Genomic DNA, 17582 nt, shown 5'->3' on the forward strand with positions numbered 1-17582 from the left:
GTTTCATCAGACCAGAGGACATTTCTCCAAAAAGTACAATATTTGTCCCCATGTGCAGTTGCAAACCATAGTCTGGCTTTTTTATGGCGGTTTTGGAGCAGTGGCTTCTTCCTTGCTGAGCGGCCTTTCAGGTTATGTCGATATAGGACTCATTTGACTGTGGATGTAGATACTTTTGTACCCGTTTTCTCCAGCATCTTCACAAGGTACTTTCCTGTTGTTCTGGGATTGATTTGAACTTTTCGCACCAAAGTATGTTCATCTCTAGGAGACGGAACGCGTCTCCTTCCTGAGTGGTATGACGGCTGCGTGGTCCCATGGTGTTTATACTTGCGTACTATTGTTTGTACAGATGAACGTGGTACCTTCAGGTGTTTGGAAATTGCTCCCAAGGATGAACCAGACTTGTGGAGGTCTACAAATATTTTTCTGAGGTCTTGGCTGATTTCTTTTGATTTTCCCATGATGTCAAGCAAAGCGGCACCGAGTTTGAAGGTAGGCCTTGAAATACATCCACAGGTAAACCTCCAATTGACTCAGATTATGTCAATTATCCTATCAGAAGCTTCTAAAGCCATGACATCATTTTCTGGAATTTTCCAAGCTGTTTAAAGGCACAGTCAACTTAGCGTATGTAAACTTCTGACCCACAGGAATTGTGATACAGTGAATTATAAGTGAAATAATCTGTCTGTAAACAATTGTTGGTAAAATTACTTGTGTCATGCACAAAGTAGATGTCCTAACCGACTTGCCAAAACTATAGTTTGTTAACAAGAAATTTGTGGAGTGGTTGAAAAACGAGTTTTAATGACTCCAACCTAAGTGTATGTAAACTTCCAACTTCAACTGTACGCTGCTGCTACTGTTTACTATCTGTCACTTTATTCATAGTTATATGTACATATCTACCTCAATTACCTCGTACCCATGCACATCGACATGGTACTTGTACCCCTTGTATATAGCAAAGTTATTGTTACTCATTGTGTATCTATTATTACGTATTTTACTTTTCTATTATTTCTCAATTTTCTTTCTCTTTGCATTGTTGGGAAGGGCCCGTAAGTAAACATTTCACTGTTAGTCCACCCCTGTTGTTTAATGGATTTGATTTTACTGCAAGTTCATTATCTTTCTCCCTCCGTTGGTTTGCAGCCAACATTTGCTGTGCTATTTTCAGCCTAGTTCCTTCTTCAGGAAGAGCTCCATCCTACGACAACTTCTCATCAGTTCTTCCCAAGGGAGAAAACCCAGGGACCTTTGCAGTTCAAGGGACAACAAGCTAATGAATGGCATGATTCTGCATTCATGCAGGAGTAATGAACTTCGAGGCAACGCCTGCAAACTAAAAAGACAGTCATAATGACAGACAGGTCAAAAGCACTAGCCATATAGCCCCTAAACACAAACCAGGCTGGTAAAGAGAGCCCCCCCCCCCGATGGCCACAATCTTACGATATCCACCATACCCCATTCTGACCCCTAGAACGTCATCAGACCTTTACATGACATCACCACACACCTGGGTGACGTCATCATTTGTTTACCTTATGGGTGGCCATCTCCTTCTACAGAGGGGTATACTACAAAGTAGATTCAATGAGTCAGCCAGCTAACTTGCCTACATATTCAGAAATACAGTGCCTTCAGAAAGTATTCATACCCCTTGACTTTTTCCACATTTTGTATTTAAAATGGATTAAATTGAGATTGAAATTCCAGGGAGGTTTTACAATGCTTCACAAAGAAGGGCACCTATTGGTAGATTGATTAAAAAAAAAGCAGACATTGAATATCCCTTTGAGCATGGTGAAGTTATCAATTACACGTTGGATGGTGTATCAATACACCCAGTCACTACTAAGAGTGGTCCTCTGTAGCTCAGCTGGTAGAGCACGGCGCTTGTAACGCCAAGGTAGTGGGTTCGATCCCCGGGACCACCCATACACAAAAAAAATGTATGCACGCATGACTGTAAGTCGCTTTGGATAAAAGCGTCTGCTAAATGGCATATTATTATTATTATTATTATACAGGCGTCCCTCCTAACTCAGTTGCCGGAGAGGAAGGAAAGTGCTCAAGGATTTCACCATGAGACCAATGGTGACTTACAAACAGTTACAGAGTTTAATGGCTGTGATAGGATGGATCAACAACATTGTAGTTACTCCACAATACTAACTTAGCTGACAGAAGGAAGCCTGTACAGAATAAAAATACACTGGGAGATGAATTCACCTTTCAGCAGTACAATAACCTTAAACACAAGGCCAAATCTACATTGGAGTTGCTTACCAAGACGACAGTGAATGTTCCTGAGTGGCCAAGTTATTTACAGTTTTGACTTAAAATCTACTTGAAAATCTATAGCAAGACCTGAAAATGGTTGTCTAGCAGTGATCAACAACCAATTAGACAGATCTTGAAGAATTTTGAAAAGAATAATAGACTTAACCAGAAAGACTCACAGCAGTAATCACTGCCAATGGTGCTTCTAGAAAGTATTAACTCATGGGAATAATTGAGATATTTCTGTATTTCATTTTCCATAAGTTTGAGAAAATGTATAAAAACATGTTTTCACTTTGTCATTATGGGGTATTGTGTATAGATGGGTGAGAGAAAAAAAAATTAAATCAATGTTTTAACTCAGGCTGTAACACAACAATAAGTGTAATAAGTCAAGGGGTATGAATACTTTCTGAAGGCAGTGTAACTTTTTTTAAGATAAGCTTAAAATGAGCATGGTCTAATGGACTCAACAACCAAAAACACATATCTATGTTTAGATTTCTCATTTAACCAACAAATCTATAGTAATTTCTAGTTGTTTATTCAAGTCAGCTGGCTAACTTATTGATCCTCCTTTGTAGTGTAGTATACCCCTCGTGTGATAGATTTGGAGGGCAGATGTTGACATGTTAACACAAAACCCATGAGAAAAAAACACAACACATACACATATAGGATGAAGCCCATATAATGTGATCAAAATATTAGAATGAGATCAAACTTTAAACAGCTGGCCTAATGGCCATTATGAAGGATACCGACTTTATGACTAGGCTACTAGCATATTATGGCTAAAACTAAGGGTGGTCCAAGATTGTTTGTTGGCCCAGCTGCAATGGTTGCAATTTTGTTGGTGTAAAATGGTCCTCCAAGCAGACCAGATCGATAGACTGACCCCAAAATCCTTTATACGGTGTTCAATTAATCAATTATAAAATACAAAAATTGGCTAATTATCTGAAGTCAAAGTTAACTAAAGCCACAGACAGCGCCTGCGCCTATCACATGGCAGCATGAAAAGCAAAGGAAAATACCATACCAGATAATCCATGAAATACTTCAGTTTGACGTGCTCTTCAAAAAAAGAGAAGTTTCAACAACGAAGTTGGTTGGGTTCGGCGTATTCCAGGTCAAATGGATGCATTCAAATCTTGATTTGGTGTAAACTATTTTGTCTTTGTATTCCCCACCTTGGCCAAAAACAGCAAGATAATCAAGGTGTGCGGAGTGTGTTGGTTTCAACGCGTTGAAACTCTGTGGGTTATGCAATTACTATTTTCTTATAGACTAGTTAACATAAATGTGAGCTTGATATTCTATGCACGGCCTTCTCTTCACCTGGCTTTGTTTTGGTCCCTATTCCTTAGCAAGAATCCGAGTTTGGGCTGTACAGGATATGTTGCAGGAAGTATGGAAAGCTTTTTCAGGGTCTTCAATAGTTCCCACAGCCACAAAGTCATAATTATGTCTAAACCCCGCCCATTTCTACAATGTATCTTCTTGAAATCGTATTTTAAACCTAACATTAACCACACTAATAGTATTAATCCTAACACTAACCTTAAATGAAGACCAAAAAGCAAATTTTTGTTTTCATTAATTTTTACAATATTGCCAATTTGACTTTGTGGCTGTGGTAACTAGTGACAACCCCTTTTTCGGCGTAGCATAATGAAAGATATTCGAGCGAAACGGTGATATCCGGCTATAGACTTCATTTGGTTAGACCCGACTATATGATATATCTCAGACATTTGAAACCTTATAAATCAAAGTAATAATGTTTTTGATGCTATACTATCGCGTAAAGTTGGAGTGGTTCAAATTAAAACCTCAACCACCGTTTTGAAACTTGGTCGAAACCCGGAAACGTACTTAAGTCGGTTTTCTTGGATTTTATGACCTCCCCCACTCGTCACTTGACGTCACGTGACCTTTGTACAGTATTTTCTTCATTTACTTGACTGATTTAATTTTTTTTGCAAGGCTGTCCCATTTGCTACACAAAACCTGTCACCATCGTTACATCTAGGTTTTATTATTTGAAAAACATGACAATTAACCGTGGCCTCAAAGTGAGAGAACTTCATCCCTCCTCCAATAATGTGCATGTATTGACCTCTAGTGGTTTATACGCGACGATACAAGTTGTGCTTGGGGCACTCTCTTGATGGGGCACTCGTCACAACGTTGACATCAGCAAACCGCTCGACCACACGACGCCATACACGTGGTTTCCGGTTGTGAGGCGGGTTGGATGTACTGCCAAATTCCATAAAACGACGTTGGTAGGGTAGGGAAATTAACATTAAATTCTCTGGCAACAGCTCTGATGGACATTCCTGCAGTCAGCCCGAAAATTGCACACTCCCTCAAAACTTGAGACATCTGTTGCTTTGTGTTGTGTGAAAAAACTGCACATCCTTTTATTGTCCCCAGTACAAGGTGCACCTGTGTAATGATCATGCTGTTTAATCAGCTTCTTGATATGCCACACCTGTCAGGTGGATGGATTATCTTGGCAAAGGATAAATGCTTACTAACAGGGATGTAAACAAATGTGTGTGCAACATTTTTGAGAATTAAGCTTTTTGTGCATATGGAAAATTTCTGGGATCTTTACATGTTGCGTTTATAATTTTGTTCAGTATAATTTACAAATGAAGCAATTGTGTTTAGTAAGTCTGCCAGATCAGAGGCAGTAGGGATGACCAGGGATGTTCTCTTGATAAGTGCGTGAATTGGACCATTTTCCTGTCCTGCTAACTATTCAAAATGTAATGAGTACTTTTGGGTGTCAGGGAAAATGTATGGAGTAAAACGTACATTATTTTCTTCAGGAATGTAGTGGAGTAAAAGTCGTCAAAAATATAAATAGTAAAGAAAAGTACAGATACCCCCCAAAACGACTTAAGTAGTACACCTCAGAGCCTGGTTCCTCTCTAGGTTTCTTCCTAGGTTCCTGCCTTTCTAGGGAGTGTTTCCTAGCCACCATGCTTCTACATCTGCATTGCTTGTTTTTTGGGGTTTTAGGCTGGGTTTCTGTATAAGCACTTTGTGACATCTGCTGATGTAAAAATGACTTTATGAATACATTTGATTTGATTTTAAAGTATTTTACTTAAATACTTTACAACACTGCATTGTAGCCTAATGAAAATACACAATATATATAACAATGAATACGAGGTTTACCTTATGGGATAACATAGCACAGATAACAGAGAAACAATCAATGTTAGGCCACACTTCACATACCTATGTGGCATTATCACACCGTCGTGGTATAATTTCAGGTTTAGATTATTCTTGGTTAATTTGAATGATATAAAAATTTTGGGGACGTTGAAATCCCGTTGGATAGAGGCTACACCAGATGTTGCAAATGCCCCAAACTTCTCAAAATAGTAAAACAGACGGAATCCAGTAGCATGAAATGGTTACGTTTATTTTGTGAAAATCCTAATGCACGTTACATGCATAGTGCAGTAATAATACTTATAATGACGTTATAACAATATTGCAACATTGTAACAATAAGGCAACAATATGGCCACTTGACCAAACTTGTTGGTGACTGCTGCTGTGTTGCCTGTTGAATGCATAGACATTAAAACCAGGTTGAATGTAACCTAGAACTAGCTCCACCCTCGATTATTCAGGCTTATTACGTGTGAGGACTAGTCCTGTTACGAGTATGAAGCATCTGGAGTAGGACTTTCTCCCTCCTACCAATTCATGAAGAAAAATAAGACATTGTTCTTTGCCTTTTACGCATGAATTTACAGACTACAAGCGCATGCTTTACAACTTGAAACTTATTTTCGGACGACATTCTACAGCCCCATTGCAAAGAACTAAAACTAAAGAGGTTGGTGATGAATACAAAGTGATACGGTGATCCCATGGCTCGCTCGCATGACTAATTAATATCAGTACTGTTTTTTGTTATAAACTATGGCATTTAGAGCGAGAGCCTTGTACGACTTTAGTTCCGAAAATCCAGGAGAGATATCGATTACTGAGAACGAAGTTGTTACTTTGTACAGCGAACAAGATATCGAAGGATGGCTAGAGGGAGCTAACAGCAGAGGGGAGACGGGTCTTTTTCCAGCCTCATATGTGGAGATTCTAAAAAATGAATCATCTGACATATCGTCCAACAACAATGTCATGTCGGCAGATCATGATCAACCCCACTCCCCATCAAGTGGATATGATTCATCATACCATTTCCAGTCCCACTCTCGTGCTGAGAACATGAACGTTCCTAACCCCACCCACTCTGCTTATCCTGTGCAAACTCCACAGCACCACAGTTACCAGACCAGTCAAGGTAGTGATGATGACTGGGATGATGACTGGGATGACAGCTCGACTGTGGCGGATGAATCTGGAACGATACATGACAATGATGGAACTAGTTCCACAGCATACACGGTCACTACCACGTTGCCTGAGAGACGCTGCAGTGCCCAAGCCAAAAGTTCAGCCACAGTGGGAAAAAACCTCAACAGGTTCTCAACCTTTGTGAAATCAGGCGGAGAGGCTTTTGTGTTGGGCGAGGCGGCTGCCTTCGTCAAGGACGGGGACAATATCTGTGTTGTCATGGGCCAATATGGGCCAGAGTGGCAAGAAGACCCATACCCATTCACCTGCTCCATCGATGACCCCACCAAACAGACTAAATTCAAAGGCATGAAGAGTTACATGTCATACAGACTGACTCCCTCCCATACCCAGAGCCAGGTGAATAGAAGGTACAAGCACTTTGATTGGCTCTATGCCCGCCTAGTCGAACGATTCCCTGTCATATCAGTCCCCCATCTGCCTGAGAAACAGGCCACGGGGCGCTTCGAACAGGACTTTGTCTCCAAACGCAGAAAAGGTTTAATATGGTGGATGAACCACATGACGAGCCATCCTGTCCTGGCCAGGTGTGATGTCTTCCAGCATTTCCTCACCTGCCCCAGCACAGACGAGAAGACGTGGAAGACAGGCAAGAGAAAGGCAGAGAAGGATGAGTTGACTGGAGCTAACTTCTTCCTGACCATCTCCACCCCGGCCGTTCCACTGGACCTACAGGAGGTAGAGAGCAAAATAGACAGTTTCAAAGCCTTCACCAAGAAGATGGATGAGAACTGTCTGGTAGTCAACGCTACCATCAACGAGTTTGCCAGGAAGCAGATCACCGGCTTTAAGAAAGAGTATCAGAAAGTGGGCCAGTCCTTCAAACTGCTTGGTCAAGCCTTTGAGATGGACCAACAGGCCTATTCTGTAGGGCTGAACCGTGCCATAGCATTCACAGGAGAGGCCTACGAGGCTATAGGAGACTACTTTGCTGAGCAGCCCAGACAGGATTTGGACCCCATATCGGACCTGCTGGACCTGTACAAGGGACACCTGGCCAACTACCCTGATATCATACATGTTCAGAAAGGTACGGTATGGTGTCACAACTGTCTCTGGTCTCTGCCATAGAAATAGAGTTTATAGACTGGTCAAAGCCCCTCTGACCATGGCCATTTGGCTGCACCCTCATTAGTATTTAATTTCTTTGGTCACTAACCTCAGGGTTCATGTCATGCAGATGTTATGTTAATGATGAACAAAAAATGAAGGTTGCCTTGGCTTTCCATGAAATCCCTTGCATCAAAATCCTTTGTGTTTTGAATGTTACTTCAGTTCGTGTAACATGATGCACACATGTTTTGTATTATGTTAAACTTTTGTGCTCGCTGGCAAAAGTTTGCTGTTACAGTTTTTGCTGTTGAGTAATGCACTCGAACATGACTGGAAGGGTATGATATTTCATTCGCTGTCCTTGCACAAATTTTGTCTCACACCCACTCGAGAGTGAGATCAGAGGTTGGGACTTTGGCACATAAACCTCTGACATCTGCCAAATGCTGAAGTAACCATTTGAATAGAACTCAGCCAAAGGAGCCTACAATCACATTGCAGGGCTCAAAGATACTGCAGATAGGCCTAGTCTTCGAGGAAGGAAACATGGCTCAACAGAACTCTCTCATTCTCATTTGACCAAGTAACACAACATTCTCTGATTTGTCACTTTGATTTATCACACAGTAGGTACATAAATATGGGGCACTGTTTGTTACATGCTATGCAGTCCAAGTTCAATTGAGACATTGAAGGTTAGGTTATCCTACATCTGAATAGAATGAGGAGGAGGATATTCCGGGGCCCCTTGTCCGGCGTTGCCCTGGGAATGTTGGAATGCAGAATGGAAGCAGCCTCAGGATTAAATTATTTTCCTCTCCAAGGGTGGGGATCTGGGGAGCTGCTCCACAGTATTGCCTGGAGAAACTTCTTACCACTGGCACTGGTTCTGTAATCACAGCTCTGAAAAGAACAAAGTCCAAGTTAATTTCATATCATGAGTATATTTATTAATCCAAGTTTGTGTGGGTGTGTGCGTGTGTGACGTGTGTTGTATTTATATTCCCTAGATAAGGGTGTATTCTAATGGCTGTAGTGAAGGTTATTCAGTAAAGCAGCGGCGAAGTCTTATCTTCCATTTACACATTCAGAGCTCAAGTATGTGTACTTCACAGTAACACTTTTGTGGTTCATGTCTCATTACAACTTGTAAAATTATTGCTGTTCTTAGCTATTCACTTAGAAAAAGGTTGTTCAGTGTTTGTGGCCTTGGAGAACCTCTTAGCCTGAATACTCCACAGAGCAATAAGCTGTAAATCAGACCGACTGCTTTGAGTTAGACAATTTTAACTCTGTGTGAGTGGGACCACAGAGCATTGGCTTCAGTCTACTACTCTATGGCCAGAGAGCAAATGGTACGAATCCATGGTCAACTCCTTTTTCTGCGTCATGTTAAAACTTTTCAAAAAGGCAGATTTAGGATTCAACTAGAGTTTGCACGACTAAAGATAGCCTTTTTCCTTTTCACCACTAATAGGAATACTTTTGATACCCTTCTCTCAAACCCTTTCCATGACCCCTTTCCCACCCATCTTTTTCCCCTCTCCCTCTCCTCCACCTCTCTCCTCAGGTGCCCTGACCAAAGTGAAGGAGTGCCAGAAACAGGAAGGGGAGGGATCAACCATCAACGAGCGTTGTAACATCATTTCCTGCGCCACGCTGGCTGAGATCCAGCACTTCCACCGCACGCGCGTACGTGATTTCAAGAGCCAGATGCAACACCACCTCCAGCAGCAGATCGGCTTCTTCCAGAAGATCACTGGGAAGTTAGAGGAGGCACTGCAGAAGTACGAAGAAGATATAATATAAGGCCCCGAAAAAAGGAGGGTGGATACAGAGAGCAGGGGGGGGGGGGGGGTGATAAATAAAGTGCCCGGAAGAGAGAGGGCACTTGAATGACTTGTTCAGTTTTCCATGACAAGATTATTCATCCATTCTACAGTCGGAAGTGAGTGGATCTTTGCAGGTGATGCAGTGACAGATGGGAAATGGGGGAGAAAGATACTGAAGATACTCCTTCATTGACAGTGTTGTTGTCCACAAAACTTGATAATTTAGTCTAGCATGACAGGATATGTTAAATCATCACATACAATAAGTGTTACTTCAGAAATTAGTAGAATGTCTTCAATAAGGAAACTGTATAGAATTGCAATCAAGACATGTTTAACCTGTTGCATTGAATCCCCCTCATTTGCCTTTTTCTCTGAACAAATATAACATAATTTCAGTCTCTTGGCAAATATGAGTAACATGTCTCTTTGTGTGTGTGTGTGTGTGTGAGATCATAGAGAGGCCAACCAAGGGGGATTGGTATTTCAATATCCTGTTGTAGTTTCTGAACCTCATTATTTGAGACCTCCCAGAGAGCTCTGTGCCAGGAACAAGCTTGCAGATTCTAGAACACTGGAGGAGAACAGAACGCCTGATTTTCCGTTCCTTCTTATTGTTCCCAACGGAGAGGGAGGAGGGAGGCACAAAGAACTCAGCCAGAATAATACTGTAAATTATGTCTCTGTGGGATTCCCTGATGTCGAAGGACAATTTTGAAATGAAATCCTTCCTCCTACACACGGACTGTATGTGAATTTGACGATTGAAGGACCATTGATTGGTATCCTCCCAAAACACAGTTGTTGGATGATAGCCATAAGTCTAATGTATGTAAGTTATTTTACAAGGTTGACTGGGGTAGCACACATCGCCTAATACATGTAGATGGGACCTTTATCACAGTATATTCACTTGATCACACAAAGTCATTTTTCTCATGTTTGCCCGGTCTACATTCAGTGGACAGCATGGCTGCAATTCGGGTAGTATTACCAGGCCCACTGTTATTGATATAGGACACCATCTCTTGTCCTCTCCCCATAGGTCAAGTTATTCCTCCTCCACTGCGTTCATTATTTAGACTAGATTCCTTTTCCACTAGCTCTGGGTCAAGCTACATTTGAAACACTTTAAGGGATGTAAATGGTTTGTTGTTGTTAACACACAGCTATATTGCTGAACTGGGTTTTCTGTATTTGATCACCCAGGTCCAGTGCTTGACTTGGGATGGAAGAAGTGCAGGATCTGTCTTTTTCCAAGTCGGTTCATTAGACTATGTTCACCGAAATTCACAAATGCTATGCTATAGAGACCTCTGATAATTTTAAGGGTTCATACACATTTTCCATGACTCTCTCTCTGGCCCACTCGCACTGCAACACACAGACGCACTGAAGGGTCATTCCGATGATGGCTGATATGTCGATTTTTAAGTGATTGATAATATTTAAGTGTGCTTTCATGAATTACATTAACAAAAATTATGAAATAAATGTCCATGCCTTTTCATGACTTTACAAACCCTCATTCGACAACTTGAAACAGCGCATCATGTGCATTCAGGCTGGCCCATTTTCAATCTGCACAATCTCGAATTGACAGCCTACTGTCACGCACAGATTCACACACTAGTGGCAAATAAACATGAACAAAGTGGAATCAGTAAATGAATGCCAAATAGCCATTGCTATTCAATGCAGATCCCACCTTCATTCCGCTTTAATCAAAATGTTTTCTTTTCTCTGTGTGTGAATCTGGGCAGGTGATAGGCTACTTTGTTTTATAGAGGTGCTGGGACGGCGCTCCGGACAGCTCCAGCCCAAATCAAGCACTGCCCATGTCCTGATAATCGTAGGACATGCACATAAAGTTTTTGAAGTTAGAGGGAAACATTAATCATCCAGATCCCTATTCAAGTTTGTCCTCATGGAAGTTCACATTCACAAACATTATCTGCGTGGGTTAAGTTAGTCAGGAAAAGCATAGGCCAAACAGCTTTTGGTCATACTCACTCACTCTCTCTCAGAGCAAAGTTCAAAGCACAGCACAACCAGCTGATTCAGTCATTACTCATTCCTACACAGACTGGCTGCTCCTCTCTCTCAGAAGGACTGCATGTTTGGGATCGACTACATTTCAGTCCGTCTGTGCAACGCACCAGATCTTCACAACTCCTGGAAGGGTGTTTCTGAATGTGAAATTCAGACTATTATAGCAGTCTTCGGAACTGTGCAGCCAAACTGCAATGGCATCAATGTCAAACACATTGTCTCTCTATACAGTTGGAATGATTTCCGCTACCATCACACCCCTGTCTAATTATTAATGAGAGCCGAACTTGCTGTTTATTTGATGTCCACAGACCACAATCATTGAAGACTGTTTTGTGGCGACACCTTTTTGAAGTTACTGTTCATGCTCACAAAGAAGCATGAGTCCATTCATTACCAAGAACAAAAGTGGCCATTTTATTTCCACTGGCAGGGGCCCTCTCTCTGGAAACAGACTAAGCCTGTTAGAACTTGATTTAAAACATATTTCTAACTGTCCAAAAATGGGCCTGATGTCCTTTCTGATAGTAATCAGAAGCATATTGCAATGTTTGAGAATGTTACTTTTGAATCATTCTTAAATCTTGTTGAGTTCTCCTTTAACAGAGTGTGTGTATGTGAAATCATACCCTCCCCCCTTGTGTGTACCTCACTCTTCCCCAGTCAACCCCACGTCGCCCCTATGAACTGGTCTGGTGGAAAAGTGTAGCACTTAATGGAAGGATATAAAGAAACAAAAGCTGTACTACAGTCTTTAAGGAAACTAAAAAGGTCAGTCCAGACAAACATAGGCTACTCATTTAAGATGTTTAAAGGTCTGCAAGATTGGGCTGGCACAAGTTACAAAAAAACGACACGCAAAGGATAAAACATCAATACAACCTACACTACATGACCAAAGGTATGTGGACACCTGCTCGTCGACCATCTCATTCCAAAATCATGGGAATTAATATGGAGTTGGTCCCCCCTTTGCTGCTATAACAGCCTCCACTCTTCTGGGAAGGCATTGCTGCGGGGACTTGCTTCCATTCAGCCACAAGAGCATTAGTGAGGTCGGGCACTGATGTTGGGCGATTAGGCCTGGCTCGCAGTCGGCGGTCCAATTCATACCAAAGGTGTTCGATGGGGTTGAGGTCAGGGCTCTGTGCAGGCCAGTCAAGTTCTTCCACACCGATCTCGACAAACCATTTCTGTATGGACCTCGCTTACTACCGATGCATGGGGGCATTGTCATGCTGAAACAGGAAAGGGCCTCCCCCAAAGTTGGAAGCACATAAACGTCTAGAATGTCATTGTATGCTGTAGCGTTAAGATTTCCCTTCACTGGAACTATGAACCATGAAAAACAGCTTCAGACCATTATTCCTCCTCCACCAAACATTACAGTTGACACTATGCATTGGGGCAGGTAACGTTTTCCTGGCATCCGCCAAACCCAGATTAGTCCACCGGACTGCCAGATGGTGAAACGTGATTCATCACCCCAGAGAACGCGTTTCCACTGCTCCATAGTCCAATGGCGATGAGCTTTACACCACTCCAGCCGACACTTGGCATTGCACATGGTGATCTTAGGTTTGTGTGCGGCTGCTCGGCCATGGAAACGAACAGTTATTGTGCTGACATTGCTTCCAGGGGCAGTTTGGAACTCAGTAGTGAGTGTTGCAACCGAGGACAGACGATTTTTACGCACTTCAGCACTCTAGTGTATGGCCTAACACTTCATTGCTCCTAGATGTATCCACTTCACAATAACAGCACTTGCACTTACAGTTGACCGGGGCAGCTCTAGCAGGGCAGAAATTTGACGAACTGACCGGTTGGAAAGGTGGCATCTTATGACGGTGCCACATTGAAAGTCACTGAGCTCTTCAGTAAGGCCATTCTATTGCCAATGTTTGTCTATGGAGATTGCAACGCTGTTTGCTCGATTTTATACACCTGTCAGCAACGGGTGTGGCTGAAATAGACAAATCCACTCATGTGAAGGGGTGTCCACAAACTTTTGTATAAATAGTGTATAAGGCCTTACGTATATAATGTATAGGATATCTGTGTATTTTGCAATACATGCAGAATTTATGAAATGACAATGAGATTAATGCAAGCTTTTTGTATATTTTACCCCCTTTTTGTGGTATCCTGTGGTATCCTGTTCCTGTTTCGTACTCCTGAGTGGCGCAGTGGTCTAAGGCACTGCATCGCAGTGCTAACTGTGCCACTAGAGATCCTGGTTCGAATCCAGGCTCTGTCGCAGCCGACCGCGACCATGCAGTGCCTTAGACCAGTGCGCCACTCGGGAGGCCCATTTCATTTGAATTTCATTAGAATTATATGAGGAGGAGGAGGGGGGGGGGGTATACAGAAGATAGCCCTATTTGGTAAAAAAACAAGTCCATATTATGGCAAGAACAGCTCAAATAAGAAAAGAGAAATGACAGTCCATCATTACTTTAAGACATGAAGGTCAGTCAATCTGGAAAATTTCAAAAACATTGAAAGTTTCTTGAGCCCAAATAAATGCTTCACAGAGTTCAAGTAACAGACACATCTCAACATCAACTGTTTAGAGGAGACTGTGTGAGTCAGGCCTTCATGGTCGAATTGATGCGAAGAAACCACTACTAAAAGACACCAATAAGAAGAAGATACCTGCTTGGGCCAAGAAACACGAGTGATGGACATTAGACCGTGGAAATTTGTCCTTTGGTCTGGAGTCCAAATTTGAGATTTTTGGTTCCAACCGCAGTGTCTTTGTGAGACGCGGTGTGTGTGAATGGATGATCTCTGCATGTGTATTTCTCACCGTAAAGCATGGAGGAGGAGGTGTTATGGTGTGGGGGTGCTTTGCTGGTGACACTGTCTGTGATTTATTTAGAATTCAAGGCACACTTAACCAGCATGGCTACCACAGCATTCTGCAGTAATATGCCATCTCATCTGGTTTGGGCTTAGTGGGACTATCATTTGTTTTTCAACAGGACAATGACCCAACACACCTCCAGGCGGTGTAAGGGCTATTTTACCAAGAAGGAAAGTGATGGAGTGCTGCATCAGCTGACCTGGCATCCACAATCCCCCGACCTCAACCCAATTGAGATGGTTTGGGATGAGTCGGACGGCAGAGTGAAGGAAAAGCAGCCAACAAGTGCTCAGCATATGTGGGAACTCCTTCAAGACTGTTGGAAAAGCATTCCAGGTGATGCTGGTTGAGAGAATGCTAAGATTGTGCAAAGCTGTCATCAAGGCAAAGGGTGGCTATTTGAAGAATATATTTTGATTTGTTTAACACTTTTTTGGTTACTACATGATTCCATATGTATTATTTCATAGTTTTGATGTCTTCACTATTATTCTACAATGTAAAAAATAGTGAAAATAAAGAAAAACCCTTGAATGAGTAGGTGTGTCCAAACTTTTGACTGGTACTGTATATATGGCTCTTGCTACCACTATTCCTGTGGTGTGGTATTCTAACCACTGACAGGTTGAATTGATTAAGCTTTGTTTCTTGACTGCTACATATGTAATGTAATCAAATCTATGTTAACTACATACTGCAAACTGCAACACAGGTTTTAGTTTTGCTGTTAATTATGTGAATATGATGATCAAAAACATTGTTGCTTTTACATAAAACAGATTACAAACAGGTACTGTAAATACAGAAAGAAACAGTGTAGGCTAGTTGCCTGAAAATAGAGACAGATTTTTTAAAGTCTGCATTTACCCAGTGGTATTAGACATAATGAAACATATTGGCTCAACACTAATTGGTCAAAAAGGTATAAAATAGTGAGCTGCCATAAGTAAAACATTGTAACAAAGGGCGAATAGTAGAACCAATTAAAAACTTTCCATATAAGAAATGGCACCCATTCACACAAAATGAGTCATTGATGCAGGCTCAACAATAACACCTGGGGAACAAGAGTCCTAAGAGTTTGGTTAGCTTTCAAACCAGCAGTCAGCAGCAACATTGAAAAAGATCTAAATGTGGAATGTGTCAGTAGTCAATAGTCACATTGGGTACAAGTTGAGGTTAAACCTCTGTTTCAGCTGTATGGGATCAATCAAACCCAGTACTGATTGTCTCTCAGAGTAGGTGTGGGGGTTTGACAGTACTCAATAGTTACTCAAAAGTATAAAGTTTAGTTAGTATCTCTTTTTCAAGGTATGGGAATGGGTTGGAGATCAATTAGACCCAGTACTAGTTGTCTCTCAGAGTGGTTGGAGTTCGACAGTGCTGGGCCTGGACCATATCAGGAACAACGTCCACCGCCCAGAGCAGAAGACAAGGGTCACATGGAACCGGCGTTCCTCTTCGCAGCTCATTGAGAACCGGGCTACTGGGGCAACTATTAGGGCCCAGCAGTGGGGTGACCACCACGGAGGGGACTCCGATGCTCCTCTCAGGCCAGCCCAGGTCGGGGCTCCCCTCTGGGCCTCCAGCTGCAGCTGTCAGCTCTTGGATGAGTCCCCTGGATAAGGCCTTCTTCTCCCTGTGGTGCCTCAGCACCAGGATCAATACCACCAGGATGACGATGAGCAGCAAGCAGGCCAGGAAGGGCAGGATGAGCAGCAGGGGGTCGGAGGCCGGCCGGGGCAGGGACTCTACCCAGACTGGGGTGTTCCTGTGGGGGCCGTGGAGGTCGTGTTTCCCATGGGTGGTCTTGGGGACAGTGGGGAGGATGGGGTGACCTCCGAGGGTCTGGTTTCCTTTGAACTGTTTCTGCAGGGTCTTTTTGTTGTGGGTCTTGTAGTTCGTGGTGTGAGGGTGGGTAGCAGAGTGTATTGTAGTCCCTGTGTCGCCTGTGGTTTGATTGTGCCCAGGTGACCTGGTCGTGAGGTTTATACTCTTGTCATATGGCACGATGGTGAACAGAAACTTTCCCACAACTGGCTGGACATTATCCGCCCACAGAAGGAACTTGAAAGAGTCATTGAGCATGGACACATGGACCTCTGTTGTGTGGTGGTCGGCAAAATTTCCCAATTGGGACAGTAAAGATCTTGATTGATTGGCAGTGTTGTTGCTGTGTCCCAGGGCCTCCACAAGGCCACCCTGCCCTGGACCACGTCCCGGAAGGTAAAGCTCTCCACAGAGTGATTGGATCCATCCGAGAGGTCAAAGGTCACCTTAGCCAACTTGCCATGTTTGGGAGGTGACAGGATGTGGAAGACGGGTTCGCTGCCGCTGAGCGTGGCAAGCTCCGTGGTTGAAGAGCTTGTAGAGAGGTCGATGGAACCCGTCGGTCATGCTGAAGTAGAACACCCCTAAAGATGGCTCCCCGTCCTGGACGAAATGGACCCTGCCTTCGTTGATGTCCGCCTGGGAGAAGGCAGAGACTGTCTCGTTCAGGTGCTCTGCCAGAGCCAGGTAGCCATTGTTGGGTTTGCTGATCACCTAAATCAAATCACAACAAATGTACAATTTATTTCAAGTGCATTTCACAGACATGTCGCAACACACTTCACAGAAAAAAGGAGGGAGGTATACAATGTTCCCTCATTTTTTTCATCACTGAGCAAATTTCAGGTCTGCTGAGTGGAAACTTAAACATTGTGAAAATTCTGTGCAACTTCCGGCGCGCGTTTACTGTGAACACTGAGGCTGTACACGCTTTAAGTTACAGTTTTAACAGTGGCCAAGTAGGCTACTGTGGCTATTTGATTATAATGTAGGCCTATCAGAGTGGCCTAACATCACTTTGTTTTATGCATCCCATGACATTTTCACATGGAAATAGATTGAAATAGCTATTCTATGATACAGCCTATAGAAGCAGCCATGTGTGGTGTTCAATGTAGGCCTACATTCCATGGGACTTTAAAAAAACACTATGCAGGGCTTGACATTAACCTTTTTATCAATGTCCTACGGAGAAGTAGGTGACTGAAAATGTTGTTGTGTGATGCAAGAAACCACTTTACAAA

The 17582-nt window shown here is 42.7% G+C and overlaps 2 protein-coding genes and 1 pseudogene across 3 annotated transcripts in view; 1 reads left to right on the plus strand and 2 right to left on the minus strand.

Annotated features, from left to right (window-relative positions):
• The window catches only part of LOC311127569 (ADP-ribosylation factor-like protein 15), an 82347-nt gene extending 78679 nt beyond the window's left edge, over nt 1-3668 (minus strand). Inside the window, exon 1 of the mRNA XM_084159386.1 lies at nt 3335-3668. Within this exon, the coding sequence (XP_084015512.1) occupies nt 3335-3346 (12 nt within the window). The 5' untranslated portion in view covers nt 3347-3668. The remainder of the gene's footprint in view (nt 1-3334) is intronic.
• A 2318-nt stretch (nt 3669-5986) lies between these two features.
• LOC311128286 (sorting nexin-18-like) lies at nt 5987-11098 on the plus strand. The gene is made up of 2 exons (XM_084160368.1): nt 5987-7735; nt 9329-11098. Exons 1-2 carry the CDS (start codon nt 6253-6255, stop codon nt 9565-9567), a joined length of 1722 nt encoding a protein of 573 aa, XP_084016494.1. The 5' UTR covers nt 5987-6252; the 3' UTR covers nt 9568-11098.
• Nucleotides 11099-15343: 4245 nt separating this feature from the next.
• Nucleotides 15344-17582, minus strand: part of LOC311127400 (chondroitin sulfate proteoglycan 4-like) — a 35095-nt pseudogene continuing 32856 nt past the window's right edge. The window contains exon 16 of the transcript in view: nt 15344-17052. The product of the transcript in view is annotated as a chondroitin sulfate proteoglycan 4-like (transcript). The remainder of the gene's footprint in view (nt 17053-17582) is intronic.

This window comes from Coregonus lavaretus (assembly GCF_964263955.1).
Source record: "Coregonus lavaretus genome assembly, chromosome: 4".
NCBI lineage: Eukaryota > Metazoa > Chordata > Actinopteri > Salmoniformes > Salmonidae > Coregonus > Coregonus lavaretus.

Bases quoted from the DNA above. Each gene is read 5' to 3' on its own strand.
- LOC311128286 (XM_084160368.1), top strand. From the start codon at position 6,253: ATGGCATTTAGAGCGAGAGCCTTGTACGACTTTAGTTCCGAAAATCCA. The intron at 7,736-9,328 runs GTACGGTATGGT...CTCTCTCCTCAG, and splicing joins TATCATACATGTTCAGAAAG to GTGCCCTGACCAAAGTGAAG.